Source organism: Perca fluviatilis, chromosome 19, assembly GCF_010015445.1.
Source record: "Perca fluviatilis chromosome 19, GENO_Pfluv_1.0, whole genome shotgun sequence".
In the NCBI taxonomy this organism is placed as follows: domain Eukaryota; kingdom Metazoa; phylum Chordata; class Actinopteri; order Perciformes; family Percidae; genus Perca; species Perca fluviatilis.
In genome coordinates this window covers 10633085-10656285 of record NC_053130.1, presented here as the reverse complement: position 1 = coordinate 10656285, position 23201 = coordinate 10633085, and the positions used below count along the sequence as shown (strand labels likewise).

Genomic DNA, 23201 nt, shown 5'->3' with positions numbered 1-23201 from the left:
AACCAATTACATTTACTCAAGTACTGTCTGTATTTAAGAAAACATTTGAGGTACTTGTACTTTACTTGAGTCTTCTTTTTATGCCACTTTCTACTCCTACTCCACCTCATTTCAGAGGGAGTAATTGTACTTTTTACTCCACTACATTGATCTGACAGCTTTAGTTACTAGTTACTTTAGAAATTAAGATTGTTTTGTTGCACACAAAACACATGTACTTTGTAGAATATGTTTTATTAGAAATTAAACTAGCTAACGTTACCCAACAATATGGGCCTACAAGTCTAGCTGAAATGATAAGATCATTAAACACAGAACACAGTTTCTAAAATGTGACAATTTTTCTTCATTGAGTACTTTTACTTTTGGCTAATACTTTAAGTGCATTTCCCTGATGATATTAACATACTTTTTCAAGAAACATTTTCAATGCAGCAGTTTTACTCGTAACGGAGTATTTTTAAAGTGTGGTATTAGTACTTTTACTTCAATAAAAGATCTGAATACTTCTTTCACCACCTTATGAGAACAGGACTGATGAGGAAAGTCCGACATACTGGACATTGTAGGAGTTAGCTAGCTAACGTTAACTCCAGAAGATGGCAGTAGTGCAACATTAAGGATGCAAGTGGTTAAACCTAGCTAGCTAGCTAAAGAAGAAGAAAAAAATCATGTTCCTTTGGTCCAGGCGCAGAGGCTCTATTTACAGCATCGCAATGGACACCGGCCCAGTAATATTAGGTAACCCTGCAACTTGTTCAAGAGGCTAGCTTATGTAACGTTAGCTAACTGGCATTCGGAAGTTTTCAGTAGCCTTACAATGTGGGAATAAAACGAAAGACTGAATCAGCTCCAAAACTTGAACACACACGGTGACTTGGTTTTACTGGTCTTGTAAAAATCTCAAATGCCAACACGGTGCTAAGGAACGGTAGTAGCTGGTTTGGTCACTGAAGCAGAGTGATAGAGAAATACACGAATACATAGCTATATGGCTCTGCACTGAAGTAGCTAGCTAGCTAGCTAACAGCAAAGATTCTTCTAAACCGTAAGGCGCAGTGTTACCTAGCAACGGCAGTCATTGCTATTTGCCAACGGTTTGGCATAACTTCACGATGTAGCTATATGCTGCATTCACGTGCTCCTTGGATGGTCCCTTTTCCCGATTTTGGAAGTTGTTCTTCCGACTTTGGTGTGTTTATAAGCTTAAGTCGTAATGTGGAAAAACAAAGTGACAATTGGTTTTACTGGTCTACAAAGGATGTGTTGTATTGCATTGCTCAGAGCTTAAAACTATATATTTTTACAGTTTATTTCCACTTTAAAGCTTTATAGTAGGCTACTGATTTTGTCCCAGACTTGTTGCAGCACCAGTAACAACTAAAATATCTAACGTTATGGCTAACGTTTCACCATGGATGTACAAGTAACACAATACATTGCTTTAACTACCGTGGTAAAGTTGGTTTTATATTGGACGTTAGATATTCGACACATTCGAAAAATCTATTTTGCAGCTTGCCCTTTTGACCGATTCATCCCAAACCACTTTTGGTGAACTCAGCTAACTCCCCTACACATTGCACAAAGCTTTTTTTTTTTTTCAAGAAAACAAACCCTTTGATTTAAAAAAAAGATTTTATATAAATAAATATATATATAAATAAATAAATATATATATATATATATATATATATATATATATATATATATATATATATATATATATATATATATATATATATATATATATATTTTAAACAAAGGTGTGTGTTTTTTTTTTTAAATCGTCTGATATAAAACCAACTTTACCACGGTGCTTTACCTGACTTATCAGAGTTAAAGGTACAATATGTAACATTTCTGCTTTAAAATGTCTAAAAACGACCATACCTATGTTATATATTTTTATGAGTTGTGTTCTTACACTATCCCAAATGTTTCCACCAAATGTCAAACACAGAGAAATCTGTTATTTTATTTTCAGACACGGGACGTTTCCTTTAGTCGCCCGTCAGTGGCGTCATATAACCTTTCACTGTCTAGTAACTCTAGCTAACTTCCGTTAGAACACTGGCACCAAGATGGTACGTTCAGTAGTAATTGTAAATCATACAATGTCACAGGAAAAAAAAATACTTGTAACTGTAATACTGCTTTTTTTGCCATACAGCATCATTTTGTGATTAATAACATCCCACTTTTTATCACAGTAATACAATAGAGACCTTATTTATTTTGGAAGTTCAATATCGATACCAGCTTAACCTTAACCTGTCAACCAGTACAATGTGCTGGTTGACAAGTAGCTAATGTTGATGCTAATGCTTTGTGGTTAACATTATGAGGTTACAACATCGTTCAACACACTAATAAAGTTATTTTTAGTATGACTGTTTCGACCACAGTTAACAGGACTGGGCTAACCCACGAATAACGTCAATAGTAACGTTAATGTTAGCTGTATAGATAGACGATTAATCTAATGCTAATTTAGCCACCTAGCACACCCCGGTCTGTCTGCCTCACTCCCCCGGCGCAGAGAGACTCAGTCGGGATGACAGCTGACAACAGCCCCGGGACATATAGCTAGCTAGTTACCGTTAGCCCCCAGTCAGCTATCAGCCAGCTACTTTCATTACAGCAACCCCCTGGCCAGAACTTATCTCCAGTGCCTGGTGCTTATGACGCTAACGGCAGTTTAATTAAACGTCGGGAAACAGACCATATCAGACCCAGCACCGAGTCACAACAGCGGCCATCCATAGCGTTAGCTACATCTCCGTAGCGCTGAAAAGTGCGTTTAGCTGTCTTTACGGTTAGCTAAGTTAACCCAACAAAAGGTGGGTTAAGCACCAAAACGAAAAGTTAAGATTACTGAAAAGTGAAGGGGAGATAATTCCGTGCAGCTGGGAGATGTTCTGCTGCTGCACAACAGGCATTGAACGTCCTCGCTGTCGCGCAGATTCCCCCGACAATCCCCACCCATACCCGTCTCTCAGCCTCGTTTAGTAGCTAGCTAGCGTTACAACACACCCCGTCCGCCCCGGTGTTGAAAGCATCCAAAAGGTGACATTGATATGTGAAATATTTTTTAGCTGCTGGCTACGGTTAGCTTGCTGGCTCACTAGCTAACTGGTCAGCTACAAATAAAAATCTAATCAAGAAAAACGTAATTATGTTGGGGAAACTGCAGCTATTTTATTAGAATAACATGAATAAACGTTACTAAACCTAACGTGAATAAACTTGAATGGGTAAACTCGTCCGTGAACTGATGCATTCTAACCGGCAGCGAAGGTGTTTAACACTAAAAACTCCCATAATTCCACGCAACTTCCCAACGTCATCAAAAGTCCAGTTTTACCGTCCATTGTTTTGGTTGAGAGACCCCTAGCGGCAGAAAGTTACATATTTTACGTTTAATGCTAAAAAATAATTTTTCACTCTACGTGCACAGCAACCTCAATAACACAATACCATATTAGAAATGACTGTATATGTGTGTTAATAAAATGTTTCTTATCATTAACATTTACTTTTGCCCAAGTGGCGTAGCAAAAATGACGCCGATTTCCGAGTCATTCCAACATGAGGGGGCATTCACGTAAATGTTCCCACTCGGGAAATCATTTTTACGATTATTCTGAAAGCACGATATTATGTTACTTCAGTTAGTACGATGAAAATAATACCAAATAGCCTACATAGGTCTAATTTTAAATGAGTTTCGTAACTTCTGTCAACAGTAGCCTACCTCAATTTGTTGTTTGATGTGGTCAGATATCTTTCCAGACTTTATGATGGAGCTAAAGACAATAATAAAACTGGACAATAATTTAGTGAAATTTAGGCTATTTAAACATTGCCTCAGCCCATGGATGGATTAACAGAACCTCTAATTGTTGCACCATTGTTTCATTGGATTTAAAAAAAATCAATTATTAATTTTCAAAATTATTATTATTATTATTATTATTTATTGAAAACAGACATTTTAAAATAGAGTTAAATGAAGTAATTTCAGTTTCACATGCAGATATTATTTTATGTTTTTAATCCAAACTTAGTGTTAGTGCCAACTGACTCACTCTTTTTTAGGTGCACTAGGTCAGTGACTTTGCCTGATGTCATCTAAATCAAAGGCCCAGTTGGCCCCCCTGCCATGGATAGAGATCCTTGCATATTGGGTGCTGTCCTTTGGCTCTCATTTGTACTCTTTCTACCAACTGCACAGGTTCTCTAAAGGTAAGTTAGATATATATAATATCTGTACATTGGTTTAATGAATTAAGCAGAAAAGGTAAAGAAAAATGTTTTTTGTTTTTCCTCAGAGCACGAAGCAGGATTAGAGAGACAATTCCTGTTGGGAAAAGGCCTTGTTACAGGTTTTAAAAGGGTAAGTTCAGTGTTGAAATTACTGACTAAAAGCCCAATCTAAACCAACATTATCGTGCATCTCACTGAAAACACAGGTTTGTTTTAAGCACATAGTCCTAATGTCTAATAATATTTTGTGTCACAGAATGCTTTGAAATGTTTTTTTTTCTTCAGTTATATACGTTTTTGAAATACTTTATCCATTTGGTTGATACTTAAAATGAAGGGCCTTAACACATTTTGACTGTTCAAAGCCTCTACTCAACAGGCTTCAAGTGTAATTTACAGGCCCGTGGTGACGTTAGTTGTTTTTGTCAGGACCTATCAGACTTTGAGTGGACTTTCTGGACAGAATGGGCTAAGAAGTCTTTGCTGTGGACTCTGATTGGTCATGGCTTGATATCGAGATTGACCAGCATCTTTTACCCCAAGGTACGAAGCAGTTGCTACAGTACTCTTTAAGTGGAATATTGCTATCAGGTGGGAGATGTTTTAATCCAACTTTTTTTTGGTATGTTTCTCCAATAGTTTAGGGTGCCAGCACTCACGACATATGGCCTCTTAGCAGCCAGCAATGTGTTGGGGATTAAAGGCGTGAGTGTGCTGCTGATACATCTGGGCCTGTCCTTTTCAGTGGCCCAACTGCGAAAGCCCGCTCTGTCATGGGCCTGCAACCTGCTGCTGCTCTCCACACTTCACATCCAACCACTACAAGAGATCCAGGTGGGTTGTATCACTGAATTATATCTGTTCCTGATTTTGGAGGACTGTCCTTATTTTCTATTAAAGATAAAAAACATATGTTTCAAATTAAAGTTAAAGACAAATTTAAAATGCTTTTTGCTATGTAAATATGAATCCGTTAAATATGTTTTAAAATGTTTGTGGGTTAAAAAAACTAGAGTCACAAAACTATAAAGATTTAGGGTGGCCAAAGGCCAGCATCTCCACTCGATGTGTGTCTGTCTGTGTCTATGCTAGCATTGTACGAATTAACCATTACTTTTATGTTAAGAATAACTGTTTGATCAGATTTTATCAAATTTGATTATCACTCAATGTCATATTTGCAAAGAACACAAGAGGGCACACTTCCTACAACCAACATTTGAGTGTGAGGCAATGGAAGACATACTAACAGACACTATTCTTATTCTTAAAGTCATTTATTGCAGTGGAAATTAAAGAATATCAACAAGTGGCATTTTACTTAACTGCCTTTTCTTTATTAATACAACATATCGATGACAACAAGTATTTCAATTCAGTTTTAATATGGAACACCATTCCATTCCTGGTTTTTATTGTTTTTTATGGACATTGGCTCTTAGTGTTTCACTACGTTTGGGATTTCCTAGCATCCTCCGCTTATAAACCTGCTGACACATCAAGAATGTTAACAGCCAGGAAACTATGCTCCAGTCACAATGGTTGGAAATTTGAATTTAGTAAGTGGAATTGACCTGACAGACCTGTGCATGCTTATAAAAATCTGCCTCTTTCACTCAAGTTCTGTGTTCACACACGATTTTAAAAGCTGTGAAATCCCCAATGCTGTTAATCAGACCTCATTAAAATTTGTGTTAAGCATATGTTTATTAGTATGTGTTGACAGATTTTCATAACCATTTGTCCAAATATGCTGTGACCTCCTAATATTCTCATTTTAAAGTCTCATATTTAAAAATAGAATGATTTTAAAAAGCATATCTAAATTTAGTGTCAGACTGTCACTATTAATATAAGGATTCCTCAGAAATGGTTTGAAAATAATTGGCCTTCCCTCTTTATTACACAGAGAGGCTGGTATAAGACCGAGGAGGAGTACTATCTGCTACTGTTCAGTGTTGCTGTCTGTGGTCTACGCTTCATCAGCTTCAGCCTGGAGCATTGCTGGTGCCCTCCAGACCATGGTGGAGTTGTGCAGCTCTGTTGGTTGTTTTCATACACCTTCTATCATCCTTTTTTCTACAATGGCCCCATCATCACGTACAAGGAGTATGTTGAGCAGGTAAGAGAGCCAACAAAGGCTACTCCTGAATTAAACTGTGATTTAGTCTAAAATCTCCTCTTTTGTTTTGTCTGGAGGAGGCTAATTGCTGCTACAGATGATCTCCGGTCACATTTTTACATAGTAGACATGATCACATAAGTGGTGGGCTTTTTACAAAAGGATAGTGACTTGAATGTTTTAGATTTGTAGAGAAATAGCTATCTGACTGTCACTTTTGCATCGCTTCTGCACCGTTTATACCTGCTTGATTTTTTTTTAATACCCATCTTTGGAGTAGGTTTGTACATATTCATATAGTATGTGTTTGCTCTTTTATTACAATCCTGTTTATTTTTTTTTTTAACCAGCAACTCTTAACAACAAGCTTACTTTCTCCACTTGCAGATGCGGAGGCCTGCTGAGGAGTGTTACAGGGATGAATCTGTTTTTAGTTACTCGGTGCTCAGATCAGGACGGATCATATTGTGGTGGTGCATCGCAGAATACATGATCCATGTAATGTACATGCACTCCATCCAGTCTAATGAGACCTACTTAGAAATCCTTCCTCCATGGGCCTTGGGTAAGTCGTTATGTCTTTTTGGCTGTTATGTACAGTATAACATTGACTTGCAGTTTTAATGTTTCTTTAATGTTTCCCTGACACACTTTGAACATGTTTTCAAGATGCAGAATTTAAAAACATGTTAGCCCCACAGGATTTAATTGGTTCTTAAACTCCATCAGATATGCTAATTACTGTCTTACTCATTGTCCTCGATTCATAATGCAGTCATCATGATCTGTGGTGTGATTTTGTTTATATTTTAATTAGGGCTGTCAATCGATTAAAAAAAATTAACTAATTAATCGCACAATTTGCTGTAGTTAATCGCGATTAATCGCATTTTTTAATTGAGACAGAAGCTTGTAGTAATGGATATTTAAATAATGCTAAATCACTTAACTTTACAAATATGAAGAGAAAACAAACAAGGAAAGGTTCTGCTAAGTTCAGAATGTTTATTATCTTTCAGAACAACAGCAGCAACAATTTGGCTTATTTAGTCCTGCTGAAGGCTGCTGAAACGGCTAGAAACTGTCCGACTTGAGAGCAGATTTTTGTCACCACCCCCAATATTAGCCACATACCTAATATACCATATTCTGAATAATATACAAATGTGTATGTATATATATATATATATATATATATATATATATATATATATAGAATATAAATTATAATCTAGGCAGTACTTAATATCTTAAATATTATAATATACATAGTGTTTAATCTGAATGACTAAGCAAAGCACATATATCTAAACACAGAAATGCACATCAATATCAATATCAATGTTACACATTAAACCAGTAACCCAAAACCACAAAGGTGTATGTTGGCCTAAAGGGAAAACATTGAGTGTAGTTTTAGATAGCGACGCTGTGCACAGCAATCCATTACCAATGTAAAGCGATTGACTACATTTCCCTTCCAGCACCGCGACCAGGAAGTAGCTTGTGTGACAGTAAGACGCACCAATTTCAAACATTTACTGGAATATAGTCACGGATACTATCGAGTCGACAGCGTTAAACATCAGACTGCAAATAAGGTTTTATCAGCGTGACCAACGTAACAGTTATCAAGCAAACAAATCGCCGCAACGCATATATCGGCAGCACAGCACGGCGCATGTAGCGAAACAGCAGCTTACCGGTGGCGCATCTCTCCTGACGAGCACAACATGTCGGAACTAGTACTCGGTCCCGTTTATAGCCCGTGCTCATTCATTTCTGGATTCTAACACATCATCTTTTTTCTCTTTTGGGATCTTACTGGTCCATGTTTCAACTCTTGACTGGCCCGTAGGCCTACTTCAATCAGGTAAATCCCTCCTAGAGTAGCGCCGCCTGCTCTTATGGAGACGTATTACGTTTCTCAGCCGCCACATGAAGTAAACAAACACAGCTGCATTCATTTCTTACTTTTTTTTTAACGAGTTAAATATAAAAAAATTAACGCAAAAATTAACGCGTTAATTTTGACAGCCCTAATTTTAATAAAGTGACAGAATTTCTGTCTGTTAAGTTTTTTTTTTGTTATTTATTTATTTGCTTTTATATTTTAATAAAAAAAATGTAAGGCATAATCAGCCAGGTATTGTATGTCTAACCCCTGTCTTTGCAGGACACTTCCCAGATAGCAAACAGTTTGTTGTTATATTTAATTATTTAAATAATTATATTAATTTTTGTTTATAATTGATTTAATTTTAGTTAATATTTTATTTATATCTATATTTTTTTATTTTATTATTATTTTTGTTATATTAATTATTTTTTTGTTTTGTAATATAAATTTATAATTAATATTGATTTTTGAGTCCTAAGTTTTGGCAAGTGTATGTAATTTACACAGGTGGCCGCTGTGCATGCACAGCCTCAAGTTTTATCACTAATTCTGCCAGTCATTTACTTACCGTTGTCCTATCTGCCCCCTAGTTGCCATAAGCAGATATAGAAGCTGTATCATTATCATTTACTGGCCTCTTTTTCGCAGTTTTGCTTAGCTTTTTTCAGCAGCTCTTTAATGTCAGCTGCAAATCATGTTTGCCATGTGCTAACGCCATATATTGATTCCTCCTCTGTTGCTCCTCCTGAGGTTTTCTTCCCTTTTTTCCTAACTAAAAGTTTTTTTTGGGGAGTTTCCCTCTTTTGAACAGAGGGTCTAATAATAGAGGGTGTTTAATGCTGTACTGATTGTAGAGGCCCTTTTGAGGTGAAGTTTGGCTCTATAAAAAATAATAATATTAATAATGCATTTAATTGACTTATAACACAGGAACATTGTCTTTTTGGAAAGTAAAGAACTTGGCTTATTCGTTAAAATAACACACCTTCTTTTCCTCCTTCACAGGCGGTCTGGCCCTGGCCCTCGTCCAGTTCTTCTTTGTGAAGTATCTGGTGCTGTTTGGCCTTTCATCCATGCTGGCTACTTTAGATAAACTAGTCCCCCCAAAGCTTCCTCGTTGTGTCAGCATCATGTACAGTTTCACAGGGATGTGGAGGTAAGATCATACAGTGGAACCAATTACAGTTAAAACCACAGACATAAACATAATACAGTATTATATTTGTCTAGCAGCATTCGTTAACACTTGTTAACAGTGTCTGGAAAAGTAAAAATACCTGGTGTTCTTTAAGGAAAAGGTAAATCGAAGGTGAAGTACTGAACACCTTAAGTGCTCACTGTGCTTTGGCAATTAGATTCAGACTGGGCACAGTGAATTGTCTCATCGTCTGTCATTACTGGCAATCAGAACAATAGGTCACCTCTGCACATAGAACACAAGAACATTATGTCATTCTTTCAGACTTGAGGTAAAATAATTTGTTCTCTTGGAGCATGCCTACATTTACAGGCTGCATCTTTTCTTTTAAGTTAGTAGTCAACAAAGTAAATCATAAAACAAAACAAAACCCTTCAACATGTTATAATCACCAAATAGATTGCCACTTAGAAATGTGTGTCAGTTTTGAAATGGATCTTACAAATGCCAGTTTGTCAATGTATAACTCTGTGCAGCATAACCGCATTAAAGACAATGTTATGTTATTTCTCAGGTTAAGTCAGTGATGGTGTGGCGTAGGTTTATCCCAAATATTTAAAGTAAGAGTTAATAGAAAAGAATAATCATAATCCTAAACCTGTCACTTAAAAATTATTCATATGAAAAAGTTGAAAAGATAACCCATATAGCTTGTTACAAAAGTACACAAGATTAAAAGAAAACACAAATCATAAAGTAAATCTGTCTGTATTCAAACCACATAATAATCTAAATAAACTTGAAGCAATCAAATCAAACAAAGTCTCTCACTTACAAAATGTCTGTTAAATTAACAGAAAGCAATTTCCGAGTCCTGATGCGAAAATCAAATATCCCTTAATTAAATAAACTGTCCAAGGAGACAATAAGCAGGGTAAGGGGCAGTGCAAAAATAGATGCAATTAGGCTGAGGATAGAATAATATATAAGGGGTTCTTCAAATTAACCTGAGGCAGGAGAATAGGAGAAGCGTGGACAGTTGCAGGAAAGGAGATTTATACGTAGCTTTTGTAGTTCCAACAAAGACAAGAAAGTCCACAGTTATTTCCGAGCAGGTCAAAAAGGTAGTTGAACCAGAATCATACATTGCAACCAAGTAAAGGACTAGACTATGCCTGGTTTATGCTGAAGGGGTCACAATTGCTCAAGTTAAATGAACACACATACATTGCGGTGCTTGTTACGTAGTGATAAAGCCCCTTAATCAGCAAGACTTAAAATATAAAAAAGCCATTTCTATTGCTTGAAAAAAATTATTTCAGGACATTCAGGTATATGCAATAGTGAACATTTTGTGTCACAGTGCCATTTGTGTTTCCTGTTTAGGAAAATAAGAAATATATAAAATATGCTGTTATTTAACCATATTGTTTGGTTTTGAAACCAAAAGCTGATGCCTAGTTTTCAGCCTGGCAACCACTTTTAAATGTTAGTGTTCAGCCCTTTAGATACAACAAACGTGCAATTAAATGCAAACCTTATAATATACACACAAAAAAAGTGAGTAAAATCTGTTCTTTTGCCCCATTCTCTTCTCGCAACATCACTCTGTTCCTAAATGTAATTAACAATGAGAAAAGGCTTTCTTAATTCAGAGCACATCAAATTAGATAGCTGTACTGTATGTTTGGTTTTGCCGTAAAAATGCACTGGCTGTAGACCAGATCGACCAATGTGCTGACAGCAATGGACTCCAATCCGTCCTGTGTGTGCTGAGCTGGGCAATGTTGACAACATTGATGGAATGCATAAAACTGTCCACTGACATCACAAAACCGCTTCAATTTACAGGCAGCACAAAAAAACAACCAACCCAACAACCCTTTTTCTAATCTTCTTAATGATAAAGAGTGTGCACACATCCATCATATATACTGCATATGTTTATATGAAGCCCAGTGCTCAGATGTTTCTTACTCAGTGCTATATTATTATGTAAATTTGTGACTCAATATTCATTTCTTTTTTTTTTTCTTCACTCTCAGGCACTTTGACGAGGGCCTGTATCGATGGCTCATCAGGTAAGAGGCACTTCATGAGCAGTGGACAGACTAATTCAGATGTTAATGCTTACTAAAAATGTGAAATGTCATCTAAATCAAATAATAGCTCTATAATATCTATCCCTGTCTGTCTATCTATCTATCTATCAATCTGTCTATCTATCTATCTATCTATCTATCTATCTATCTATCTATCTATCTATCTATCTATCTATCTATATATCTATATGTCTATATAGCTTTTTACATGTACATACAGTAGCTTTTTATCTATCTATAGTTGTATTGCCTAATATGTAGGAAAGTGTGTGCTTAATCATACTGTATGTGTTATGTCTTGCACACTTACTGTAAAGAGCTCATTTCCTGCAGGGCATTGAACTTGTTGAATAACCTTAAAAAGGTGCCATTCTCCAGCTGCCTGCCCGCATGTTTTATCATAATGGACAAGGATGCTGCATTTGCATGTAGGCTTTCTCATGATTATGAGGCTGAATGTTGTTGGTGAATTGTTCCTCTGTTGTGTTACTGTTCCCTAACCCTGGAGAAATGCCTCCTTGTTTAATATGTGCATATGTAATGGCAGCGTTATGCGTTTGCTCACTTGTACTTTGGACAACGCACATTATCAGTTTTGTCTGCTTTTTAATGATGCACACTTGGCTGAATGTAGCCTACTGGGAGATTATGTTCCGCTTGGTAGACGTGGGTTGCTACATTAAGGCAACGCTCGAGTTGCACGGTTGTCAGTGAACGCACTGATATTCTGTGAAAATGTTCCCTTGTCTCGGTTATTGTTTGCTAATTAAATTTTGTGTTGACACGTATGATGGCGTACATGTACACCTGCTTTTCAGATGTTAAAGATGAGTTTAGAATGAAATCAGACTGCTAAATAGGCTCCACATAATTTAAGATACCAGAATTTAAATTGCAAATGCAAGTTTCCATTTTAATTTGTCCAATGGACATTGTATTCTCTTGCTTAATGGCATCACTTGCAATTATCCTACTGCAGATGCAAGTGATACCCAGGACACAGTGCCCTGGCGTTCCTTCTTGTGAAAGTGCTTTTAAAGAGGTTTTAATGCAGTTCTGAAAATCTGTTGAAAATGGTCTGAAAAGCGCTAGATGAGTGCGTAGGTGTTAAATGATGAGCAGCTAAGTGGCTCATTCTTCACCATTCCATTACGCTTTTCCTGTCTGTATGCCACTGTGTCTCAGGTTCTCTGTTTCACACTGTAATCAGCCAACAAAAGAGCTCTTACTAGTTTGTTTGATTGAGTTATTGCTGCTACATATGAGGAGGAACATTTGATCCCAAATCCTGGAGAAAAATAGTAGTAAATAAATAATTGGGGGCATGGATTAAGAAAGAAAGATCAAGTACACTGTGTGTCTCTATAAGAGCACAGAAACCAACAATAATAGTTGCCAGTTTGATTTCTACTGTCAGTCTCTAAACCTTTTACTATATGCATGTTGTCTGCTCCATCTGCTTGCAGTAGTCAGGTGTTACATAAAACCTTGATTACTCAAGTATTAATGTAAGTCTTAAAATGATCATATTTTGATTAAAGGGTAACTACTGTTTTTTCAAGCCCTATTTTCCTATGTTTTTTTGTGTAAGTGACTGATGGGAACAACAATCTTTGAAATTAGTCCCATATTAAGCCAGATCGTTGGCAGCGGCGAAACATGTATATTTAAAATAAAAGTACTTTTTCCACGCAAAGATGGGTAGATTGTTCATTTAACATAAGTCCTCTGGGAGGCCCGAGTTGGACTCGGTTAACTTGTTCTTATACTGCACTGTAAATTGTATTTTCGTCTTTTATCTGTTTAAAAAAATTTTTTTTATCGTTTTTAACTGCTCTTTAATGTTTTAATTTTGTAATTGTTTTTTAACTGTTCTTTAATGTTTTATGTAAAGCACTTTTAATTGCCATGTTGCTGAAATGTGCTATACAAATAAAGCTGCCTTGCCTTGCCTTGCCTATATAACATATACATAACATATGTAAGTTAATAGGGCTATTGTACAGCTTGTATTTTATTTGTATTTTATTTTATTTTTTACATAAAAACATCCGCGTATTTGCATTCGCTAAACCCACCAGACTTCATGTAAATAAACTGTAAATTTTTTAAGCTTTTTTGAATGGTGGGTTTAGCACTAACGACTTCAGAGCTGTTTCTGGTTAAACAGAAAGCTCTTAAAGAGGTTTTAAAGGTCTATCTCTGAAGGGATCCTTTCCATAATGTTGTCAGACACTTAGAATATTAATGTAAAAACGAGCACTTTTGTGAAGTTAAATACAAGCTGGACAATTGCTTACATTGTAGCTTGTTTTGCCGCGGCCGACCGCAGTGATCTTGCTTAATACTGGACCAATGTCAAAGATTGTTGTTCCCATCACTCACTTAGACACCAAAAACATAGGAAAAAAGGGTCCAGTTTTGAAAAAAACGGTAGTTATCCTTTAACATCTGTTTAGAATCTGTCTACACTTAAATAATTTAAATAGACGGAAAGGTGCTCAGTATGTTTATGTATTCTGTCAGCTCTTATTTTAACACTGGTACCTCTCCATCTGATTTTGCACCTACTTTCGTCCTCCAATATGGCCAAGCTGGCCACTCTATTTAAGGCTCAGAAAATGCTGGCTCATCTTTCAGGAACATTGATTATCCACAGGGTGGCTGAGATAATTAGTTCCCAGCTCAGCAACACTAGACAGAACGTGATGTTTGTTTCCAAGTGCGTTGGAGTGATGTAGCATGTTGAGACTCTCTGTACCTCTGGGACAGACGAGGCTCTCACAATATCTGAGGCCATTTGTCTTCACAGCATGCACCACAGTCTTTACTGATTGGTGGGATATTATTCACATCATGTGGGCTATTACATGAATACACATCTGCTATTTTTATACCAGATGCTGTGTAATCTCATTTGAACCACGGTAGAACTAAATGCATGCGTTATGTGCTAGATATTTGCTGTTTGTTTCAACCAAAATGTTGAAATCAGACCTTACCCAGCCAAAACAAGAGCAAGCTGAAGTGATGAATAGCAAAGTCTATTTCACAAAGAAACTGGGTTAAATGTGTGTCAAGGTTTTGGTTTGAATCACAGAAACCACTTTGGAATCATTAACCCAAATGCAGCATTATTAACAACTTGGTAGGATTGATATTCCCTCTAGTGCCTCTATTTTTGCACTGAGCGTCACAGCAGCATTTATTTGATTAAAAATCATTGAACATCACATGATCATTTGTGTGACAGGTGTTCTTTGCAATTCATTGCTGCATTGTGGTGCCATTTTTAACACCCCGTTGTTTCACATGTGCACTATTCACTGGCTGCAGTACATCTGTGTCCATGTCCTTACAAAAGATCTCTCTGTTATTATATCACTTATTTATGTACTGTTTTCTTTGTCGGGCAGATTATGATCCCATTTAAAGAGCTGTAACATTTTATTCATTCGGATTGTCTTTACAGATTTTTTTCATGTTGTGTACTCATGTTCCAGATACATCTATGTGCCGTTGGGAGGTTCACACCATGGTCCTCTTTACAAAATATTATCCACTGGCCTTGCATTTGGATTTGTATGCCTCTGGCACGGTGGACATGACTACTTGCAGTACTGGGCCCTGATGAATTGGGCTGGAGTTCTGGTGGAAAATGGACTGAAGTCTTTCTTTGCCTCGTCTTTTATTCACTCCATTGTTGTAAGTTTGAAATTAAAATCCCAGTTTTACCTTTGACAGTGCAGAGAAAGGATGTCAAAGAGATTAAAATTGTACATAGACATAATTCCCTGGTTATTCAATCAATTGGATTTTCAGTTAAGATGCGTGAACATAATGAAATCTTTCCTGTAGCTAGAAACAAAGGGGTCATGTAATCTGATTTAATAAGAGATCATGCCTGGAGCTGCTACAGTAAGTACAGACTGGAGACAAACTGGTTGGAACCTGTCACATCTAATTGGCGCAGTACACTTAACGGCCATCATTTATGTGAGTAAAAGCCTGTTTCCAATACATTAACAATAGAAACATTGCTACTTTTGCTTCTAGTCTTGGGAGAAAGTTCACGTTCTCAAAATGGTAATAAAGTCTGATGGCAGACTCTGTAATCCTCCTAGTTTATGTTCACACAGTTCATTAGTACCAGGTGCTTTGCTGCTCTTTGTTTCTCAGATTTATGATGAAAACCTCTTGTGGTTCTTCTGCAGTTTACTTATTTATTCCCTGATTTCCCAGGAGCAGAATTTATCTGTGGCGATGGAAAGGCGTTGTGTTGCCCTTCTCTCTGCCTTCTCTACTGCCATGCTCATCCTCTCTAATCTGGTTTTCCTCGGGGGGGTACATGTTGGCAGAATCTTCTGGAAGCGTGTCTTCATTCAAGGTAAATTGCCTTCCACAACACTCACACATATAATATAGTAGGTCTGTATATTTCGTAGTGATATCAGTGGATACTGGGGTATTTTATGCATTTGCATGGGCAAAGTCTCCCCAATAGAGAGACATCCTGGTTGTGCCAGTCCCTGTTTTGCTCTTTGTGTCTTAATGTGGCTAATTTGGTACCTAAAGCAAGATGGCAGGCCCTCCTGATAGTCTGTCTACTCATGATAAGCAGCCTGAGCTGCACTCGCTGCTGGGTTGGGCGCAGAGTCAGTGCTGAGAACTTAGCTCAGTGCTGATACTTCATCATATAATATAATAATATAAATTTAAATATCATATTTGCTCATTTTTAAAGCCGCATTATCAAATTTTTTGGCCACTTGGGGGCAGTGAAACAAGATGTAAACACAACAATGATATTAGCCTGTAGAGTTAGCGTTATGTCTATTTCATTCATTAAATAACTTTACAATGCACGATGTGGTTGTACATAAGTAGCCTACATTAAATTACGCCCCCCTTTCATTTAGTGCGGACGTGTTATTCTTATCAGTCCGTGTTTGTGTTGGCCTACTATTTATAGGCCCCCTGTACTTGTGTAAAGTTTCATGAAAATCTGAGTTATTTTTACGTTGGTTGCTACAACAAACTCTTAATGCTTTGGCTCATGACACAGGGACAGTGATACCCAGTTTAGTCAAGTCAAGTTTATTTCATCCATAAAAATGGAAATTACAGTGCTCATACCCGTCTAATACAATACAATAAATACAATATAATACAATACATAAATACAATACAAAATTTATAAAAATGTACGTTTAAAGTGCTTGTTGTGCTGTCTGATAGTCTGAGGTATAAAAGAGAGAGCATACCGCTTAGTTCGTGTCACGGGAGGCCTTAGCCTACCACTACGTTCCATAACTCTGCCAGTCAAATTATCATGAAGAGGGTGACCCGGGTCCCTCGTTATTTTCTGTGTCATTTTTGCCAGACGGTCGTCATATACTTGATCCACTGTATTTAACTCTCCTACCATTTTTCCAGCCCTTTTAGTCACTCTATCAATCCTGGCCTTCTCAGTTATCCCAGCATTCCCACCCCAACCCACCACACAGTAACTCCAAACACTACATATCACTGACTTAAAAAAACATTCTCACCACATCTGTATTCACCTTTAAAGGACTGCAACTTCCTCATACAGTATACACGTGGACTTAATTTTTTCATCAGTAAGTCAACATGATCTGACCATGTTAGCCTATCATTAAAAACAATGCCCAAATAACTGAACTGAACCTTTGATTTCCACTGCCTCAGCTGTCCTCTTATTTCTCCTGTAATCAATTACTAATTCTTTAGTTTTCTTAACTTTGAGTTCTAGGAAATGAGTGTCACAAAAATCAACAAAAGCTTTTATCTCATTTTGATAGTGACTATAGTCATCATTTTCAATTAACCCAATGTTAATGTCGTCAGCAAATTTAACAACTTGACAGCTTGCCTGCTGTGGACGGTAGTCTGCAGTATAAATGGTGAAAAGAAAGGGTGATAAAACATTTCCCTGAGGTGACCCTGTGTTTGTCATGATCTTATCTGACTTAACTTTTGAGTTTAGCTTCTCTAAGAAATTTAGAATGAAAGAAATAAATACACCTGGAACCTTCATCATTAAAAGCTTATTTACTATAATGTGTGGTTGTATCGTATTGAACGCTGAGCTAAAATCATAATACAGAATTCTCACACACCGTCCCCCTGCATCTAGGTGAGCAGACAATAGCATCCTCTGCCCCTCTCCCTTTCTGATAAGCAAATTGGCAGGGGTCAAGTTAATGCTCTACATGAGGATTCAGACTATTTAACACAATTTTCTCACATACCTTCATAGCTATGGAGGTTAGAGCCACTGGTCTTAGATCATTCATACACTCAATGGGTTTCTTTTTAGGTACTGGTATAATGCAAGATTGTTTCCATAAATCCGGTAACACTTTATGAGAGAAACAATAATTAAAAATACTTGAAAAAATACTTGCTCACGATACATCCAAAGTAGGCTAAGTTACCATATGCAACACTTGAAATGCAAGGATGCATCTGTAACGTATTTTCTTATTGCAAATAAATTATTTTTTGTGTGAGCAAATCTATATGACCTCCCAGTAACGCTAACTCAGTAATATAGTGGGTAATACAGCACCGTAAATAAAAGACTTTTACGACCGCAGGTGTGGTAAGAACTCGCTTATTTTTTTAATTTTTTTTTTTGTCCAAAGCGGCCGCTAGAATCAACACTAACTGAAAGATGCATATACCCACTTTAAAGTCGAGCCTAAGCAGCCTGACAAAAGTCATATTCTAGTCACCAGTTAAGCGTTATTGTGACAGTAAAAATTTGTTGGAAGCCCGGCAGGCTCACAGCAAATTGTGTGTAACATTTTGCTTCTTCTTAGTAGGCTTAATGTAAATAAGAGCAGGGTGTTTTAAAATACCATTTCTGTTGTGAATTATTCAGAGTAAGAACTAGAAACTAAATAGAGAATCTCAGTTTGCCTTTATGCCGGTTCATTTAGACCATTAAAATACAAAAAAAATAAAGATATAACATGGCACTGCCTGATGCTTACTTAAAATGTTTAAATAGATAATTGAACAAACCACTTAATAATGTTATTGCTTTCATTGAGTACTTGTGTTTTGTACTTTAAATTGAAATATAATGCCTGAAGCTTTTCCTTGTGTCGTTAATGTGTCTGCATAAGAAACCACTGTGGGGGGGAGGAGTTGTGGTTTGCTTCATTAACATGAGATCAATGCTTTTAAATCAGCTGGGATTTTTACTGGTGCAGGCAGTAGCGTAAATGCACTCTTTGACCTCTCTTACACTGTGTCTAAGTCGTATATGTTGACTGAGGATGCTTTTATATTATATTCAGATGCCACCCAATAGCCCCCATGCAAGATTACTCTAAAGTCATAGTGCTGACATAGATAGTGGGATAGTGAGTTGTTAAAATTGTAACACACCGGTAAACACACTGCGTAGTATTAATTCAAGTCATTACATGAAATCATATAGTTAGAATGAAAATGTTTTACTGCAGTAGACTTTTGAATGGTGCTTTTATGTCTGTTTAAGTATAATATCAGTAAAAATATAGTAAAATTAGTCAAAATTAAAATTTTGACCTGATGATGGCGCAAGATAAAATGTTCAGTGGTTACCAAAGAGACCACAATTTATCTTGAGTGAAACACGTCTGTACCAAATTTCATGGCAATCCATCCAATATTGAGATATTTCAGTCTGGACCACAGACAGACAGACAGACAGACAGACAGACAGACAGACAGACAGACAGACAGACAGACAGACAGACAGACAGACAGACAGACAGACAGACAGACAGACAGACGGAGCCATCCCTAGAGCGATGCCACTAATTTGGCTAAACAAAAGAAAATTATTCTTGTTCCTATCAGTTTAATGATAATGTGTCCAGAAAGATAGAAAAGGAAACTCTTGACCGACAAGTTTTCAGTTTCTACTTCTGATCACTAATCAGTGTAATAATTAGTTTTAAGTTGCCTCTCTGCAAGTGGTCTTTTCACCTCATTTGAACACGAGGCATTCTATTAATCAGGTGGCAGAAGAAACTGTGGTGTAATTATAGCACTGATTGATTAGACCCATAGTAACATGCAACTGGAGGAGATAGGCTATTCATCTGTTTTTTTTCCTCTCTCTTTGCCAGGACTTAGTAATCAGTAGTAGCAACAAATTATTTCATAACGTTCCAAAATGGCAAGGAGATGGGACACATTTCTCAGTTATGGCCAGAAGTTACTCTTGTTTGACTAGTGGTGTATGCTTCCTTTTAAGTTCTGCTTTTTACTCTGTTAGTTTGAAGTCAGTATCAACAAAGGTTGAATTACTGGTTGGAGAATATATTTCACACTGAGGGCGTTAATGAAATGTACATACCTGCAAAGACAAAACGCTGGGACATCTTGGAACAGCAAGGCTTGCTCATGGTGCATGCAGGGCACGAGCTGAAAGGCTTTGTATGATTAATTTGGATGTCAGAAATACACAATATTTCAAGTTGTGCAAGGCACATTTCTAATGTGATTAAACAAACATTAATAATTAGCTGGCATTTACTGGAAATTATGCACATTTTCTACATATTAACATTTAATGTTTAAACTTAAACACAAAACTCTTCAGAATATAGACATTTTATCTGCAAAAATACTGTCTTTTCTAGCCCATGTAATCTTTCTCTTCCACAGACAGCAAACGGACAGTACAGCTGTACATAAAGCAGCCCATGTGTGTGAATTAGATTTTGACATGAATGGAAAAGAATAGACCATTGAAACGCATTGTGGGTGCAGGTGCAGGTTACTGAGATAATCTGGAGGCAAGCCAGTTGGGGAGGAGATGCAGACAGCTGTCCTTACCTGCCTGCTCGACCCTCTAAGAAGCAGCTATAAATAGAAAAAGAGAGTAACCGTAACACAGTACAGTAGAGAGAATTAACCAGCAACTGTATCTACTACCCTCTGTATCTCTAGCTCTTGTAAAAGAATGCAAATCTTTATAGTAGTTACCTCAAAAAGCATCAGTGCATAGCAGTATGAATATTTACAGATAAAACATGATGAGTACAGGTTTTCTTTTAATTTCAGGCTGGTCCACCATGGCCCCGCCTATGCTGGCTTTCCTCTACTGCTTTGCTCAGATTGGACTTGAGTGGACTTCTCACCCACCATGAGTCACCTTGACTTTGTATCGACGCGAGAATCCCTGCTACCAGACAACCAGCACAACCTGCTGAGTCCAATGCCTTGTCTTTACCAGCCAGAGTCTCTGTGGCGAACCTGGCTCACAGCCACAGAACCCGTCCAAAACCTGGCTGAAGTGCAGCTGAGCAGCCACTTTACACAACCTGCAAGACTGGGCAAAATCTGTCTGTAAGCTGAGACTTAAAGGATCAGTGCTGATTCTCTCTAAGGAGAGAGTTTCCTACTTTGTGAAAAGTGCACACAAGCTGTAATAGAATGATATTCAGGGCAGTGTCTAATAGGGACCTCTGCAGTGTTTTCTACCCAATAAGCTACACGGAATCACTGTTATTCTAAGAAACTGTAAAAGAAAATATGGACCCTGAATCTGTCTTGGTTTTATGACTCTGATATGGTATTGCTCAGTGGTGCGGTAAGCCGGAGAAATGCTAATTCTATATTTACATCCTCCTTTAGCTCACCACAAACACATTTATGTTTTCAGAGGTAGACAAAAGGCCCAGAAGACTGAATAAAGCAGCAGGAACCTGATCAATGTCATTATTTCCCCTACAAATGCAATTTGGCTGAGGTAGAATGACACTTAATATTAGTAGATGTAGTGATAAAAAGCTTTAGCAGAACTACACACTAACTTTTCATTCAGCAAAGTAACAATGATAGATGACATTTATCCATCGGAATGCAGGGGGAAGCTATTTTTTGAGCAAGAATGTTAAAACAAGCTGTTTGTTTTGTGTGTTGTAATACAATGGCTCATATTTCCAAAATGTCAACTGTACAATACCTCAGTCTACGTTTGGATTAAAACCTTGTATTTCATGTTTCCTGATTTTAAATATCCATTCATGTTATAATGGATAACCACACTGTACCTGATGCAAGGCATAATTGACAGTTTCACTGTTCAACTCGTATGTATGTCCTGATACATACAAGTCAGGAGTGTTTGGGTTATGTTGAAGGGGTTAACTTGCTACACCGCAGACTGAGATCATAGACTTATAAAACTTTTTTCTACTTTTGAAACAAGTTTTATGAGTATTATTTAAAGGATAACACTTGTGTAATTCAACATTTTTCTTCAAATCCTGTGAAAAGACCAAAACCAACATGTTTGTCTGTTTCTGAATAATTTCCGACTTCCCTACCCTGTCGGTGGCACTCTGCCCTCAGTCTCAGTTTTTAGCAAACGTTACTAAAACAATAGTCAATAATGTATTTTCAGCTGCAGATTGATACATACAGTATTCGGGGGACTTATGTAGGACAGTTTTATGTGAGATCAACACAAAATAATCATACTTATGAAGGAACATGTCAGCCAGTCGACATGTCGATTCATCGTTTTTCAACGTTTTTTTTTTTTAAGCAAAAATGCAGAATCTTTTGTGGTTCAAGCTTCTCACATGTAACGATATTCTGCTTTTCTCTACTTTGCATCATTGTAAACTGAATATCTTGGGGTTTGGACTGTTTGTTGGACCAAAACAAGACATCTGATGACCTCACCTTGGAGTCTGAAAAAATGTTGACTTACTGTATTCTGGCATTTTATATCCCAAACAATCCATGAATCGAGAACATAATAGGCTGATGAATGGATAATGACAATCATTGTTATTTGCAGCTCTATTTAGTGTCATCAGGTTGAGGCTGTCCCACATGAATGATGAGTTGACCTGATGTAATGGGAGAAAAAGCTTTATCTTTTAACTAAAGTTTGACCAATAAGCCGCAGTTTAGTCTCACACCAAAAGAACATTACAAACGGCTCTTTGGTGATAAGTTTCCAATCTCAAAAGTGTTTGCATTTACATTTAAGATTACAATGAATAGTTCACTTTGTAATCCAGTAGGAGATGACTAGTTTGTCACCAGTTTCTAAAGACAAACTTCATGTTCCAGGAAGTAACATGAAGCTGCTTTAAAAGCTTATCTGTGCTTATTTGTCTTTTGAGCTTAAAAGTGTGATGTGGCAGAAACAATCTGATCCTCTGACTATTCACTGTGCACAGCAATGAAAGCAACCAGCTTCAGGGTATGGTTTCCAAGGGGATTAGTTTAAGAATGAGTGGATTTTAAATCAGAGGTGTCATCGCTGACTGATTCCTCATTAACATGAAACTCTCATGTTGCCTTTGGTCTTCTGGTTGTTTATTATTGCGCCACAACAATTGACTGTTCCCAAGGTTTGTATGTTCAGGTTCTCAGTGAACTGTCTTACCTGTACAGGTCTGTAATTTGTCAATCAAGGTACAGTATAATCAACAGTCTTATAATAAAATAACAGCGTAATCTATAGTCTGTTTGTGGTGAGCCTCGAGTGTCTTCATTAGTTGATGTCTGTTCTTGGGATTATGACATGGCACTGCGTGGAACTAAGTAGGATTAATGTGAGCGTGGGGTCAGTGAGGAATCCTCTTAAATGGGCACAAAGTGTGAGGTTTATCTGACATAAGA

The 23201-nt window shown here is 37.1% G+C and overlaps 1 protein-coding gene across 6 annotated transcripts; it reads left to right on the top strand.

Moving 5' to 3' along the window:
* The first annotated feature begins 575 nt into the window (after positions 1-575).
* On the top strand, positions 576-23042 carry hhat (hedgehog acyltransferase). Of its 6 annotated transcripts, none has more exons than XR_005637127.1 (12): positions 576-741; positions 4102-4248; positions 4335-4399; positions 4699-4812; positions 4909-5103; positions 6179-6391; positions 6779-6956; positions 9297-9447; positions 11475-11510; positions 11865-11959; positions 15035-15236; positions 15390-15903. XR_005637127.1 is itself a non-coding variant. In XM_039783914.1 (12 exons), the coding sequence occupies exons 2-12, from the start codon at positions 4128-4130 to the stop codon at positions 20705-20707; spliced, it is 1506 nt and encodes a 501-aa protein (XP_039639848.1). In that variant the 5' UTR covers positions 600-741; positions 4102-4127; the 3' UTR covers positions 20708-23042. The 6 variants fall into 6 exon arrangements, 3 of the variants coding, with proteins under 3 accessions (XP_039639850.1, XP_039639849.1, XP_039639848.1); XR_005637128.1 differs by having other exon boundaries at positions 577-741; positions 15774-15889; XM_039783914.1 differs by lacking the exon at positions 11865-11959 and adding an exon at positions 20622-23042 and having other exon boundaries at positions 600-741; positions 15774-15918.
* Positions 23043-23201: the final 159 nt, after the last annotated feature.

Coding starts and splice junctions, on each gene's coding strand:
- hhat (XM_039783914.1), top strand. CDS start 4,128: ATGTCATCTAAATCAAAGGCCCAGTTGGCCCCCCTGCCATGGATAGAG. Junction 9,448..11,474: donor AGTTTCACAGGGATGTGGAG/GTAAGATCATAC, acceptor CTTCACTCTCAG/GCACTTTGACGAGGGCCTGT. Junction 15,919..20,621: donor GAAGCGTGTCTTCATTCAAG/GTAAATTGCCTT, acceptor TTTTAATTTCAG/GCTGGTCCACCATGGCCCCG.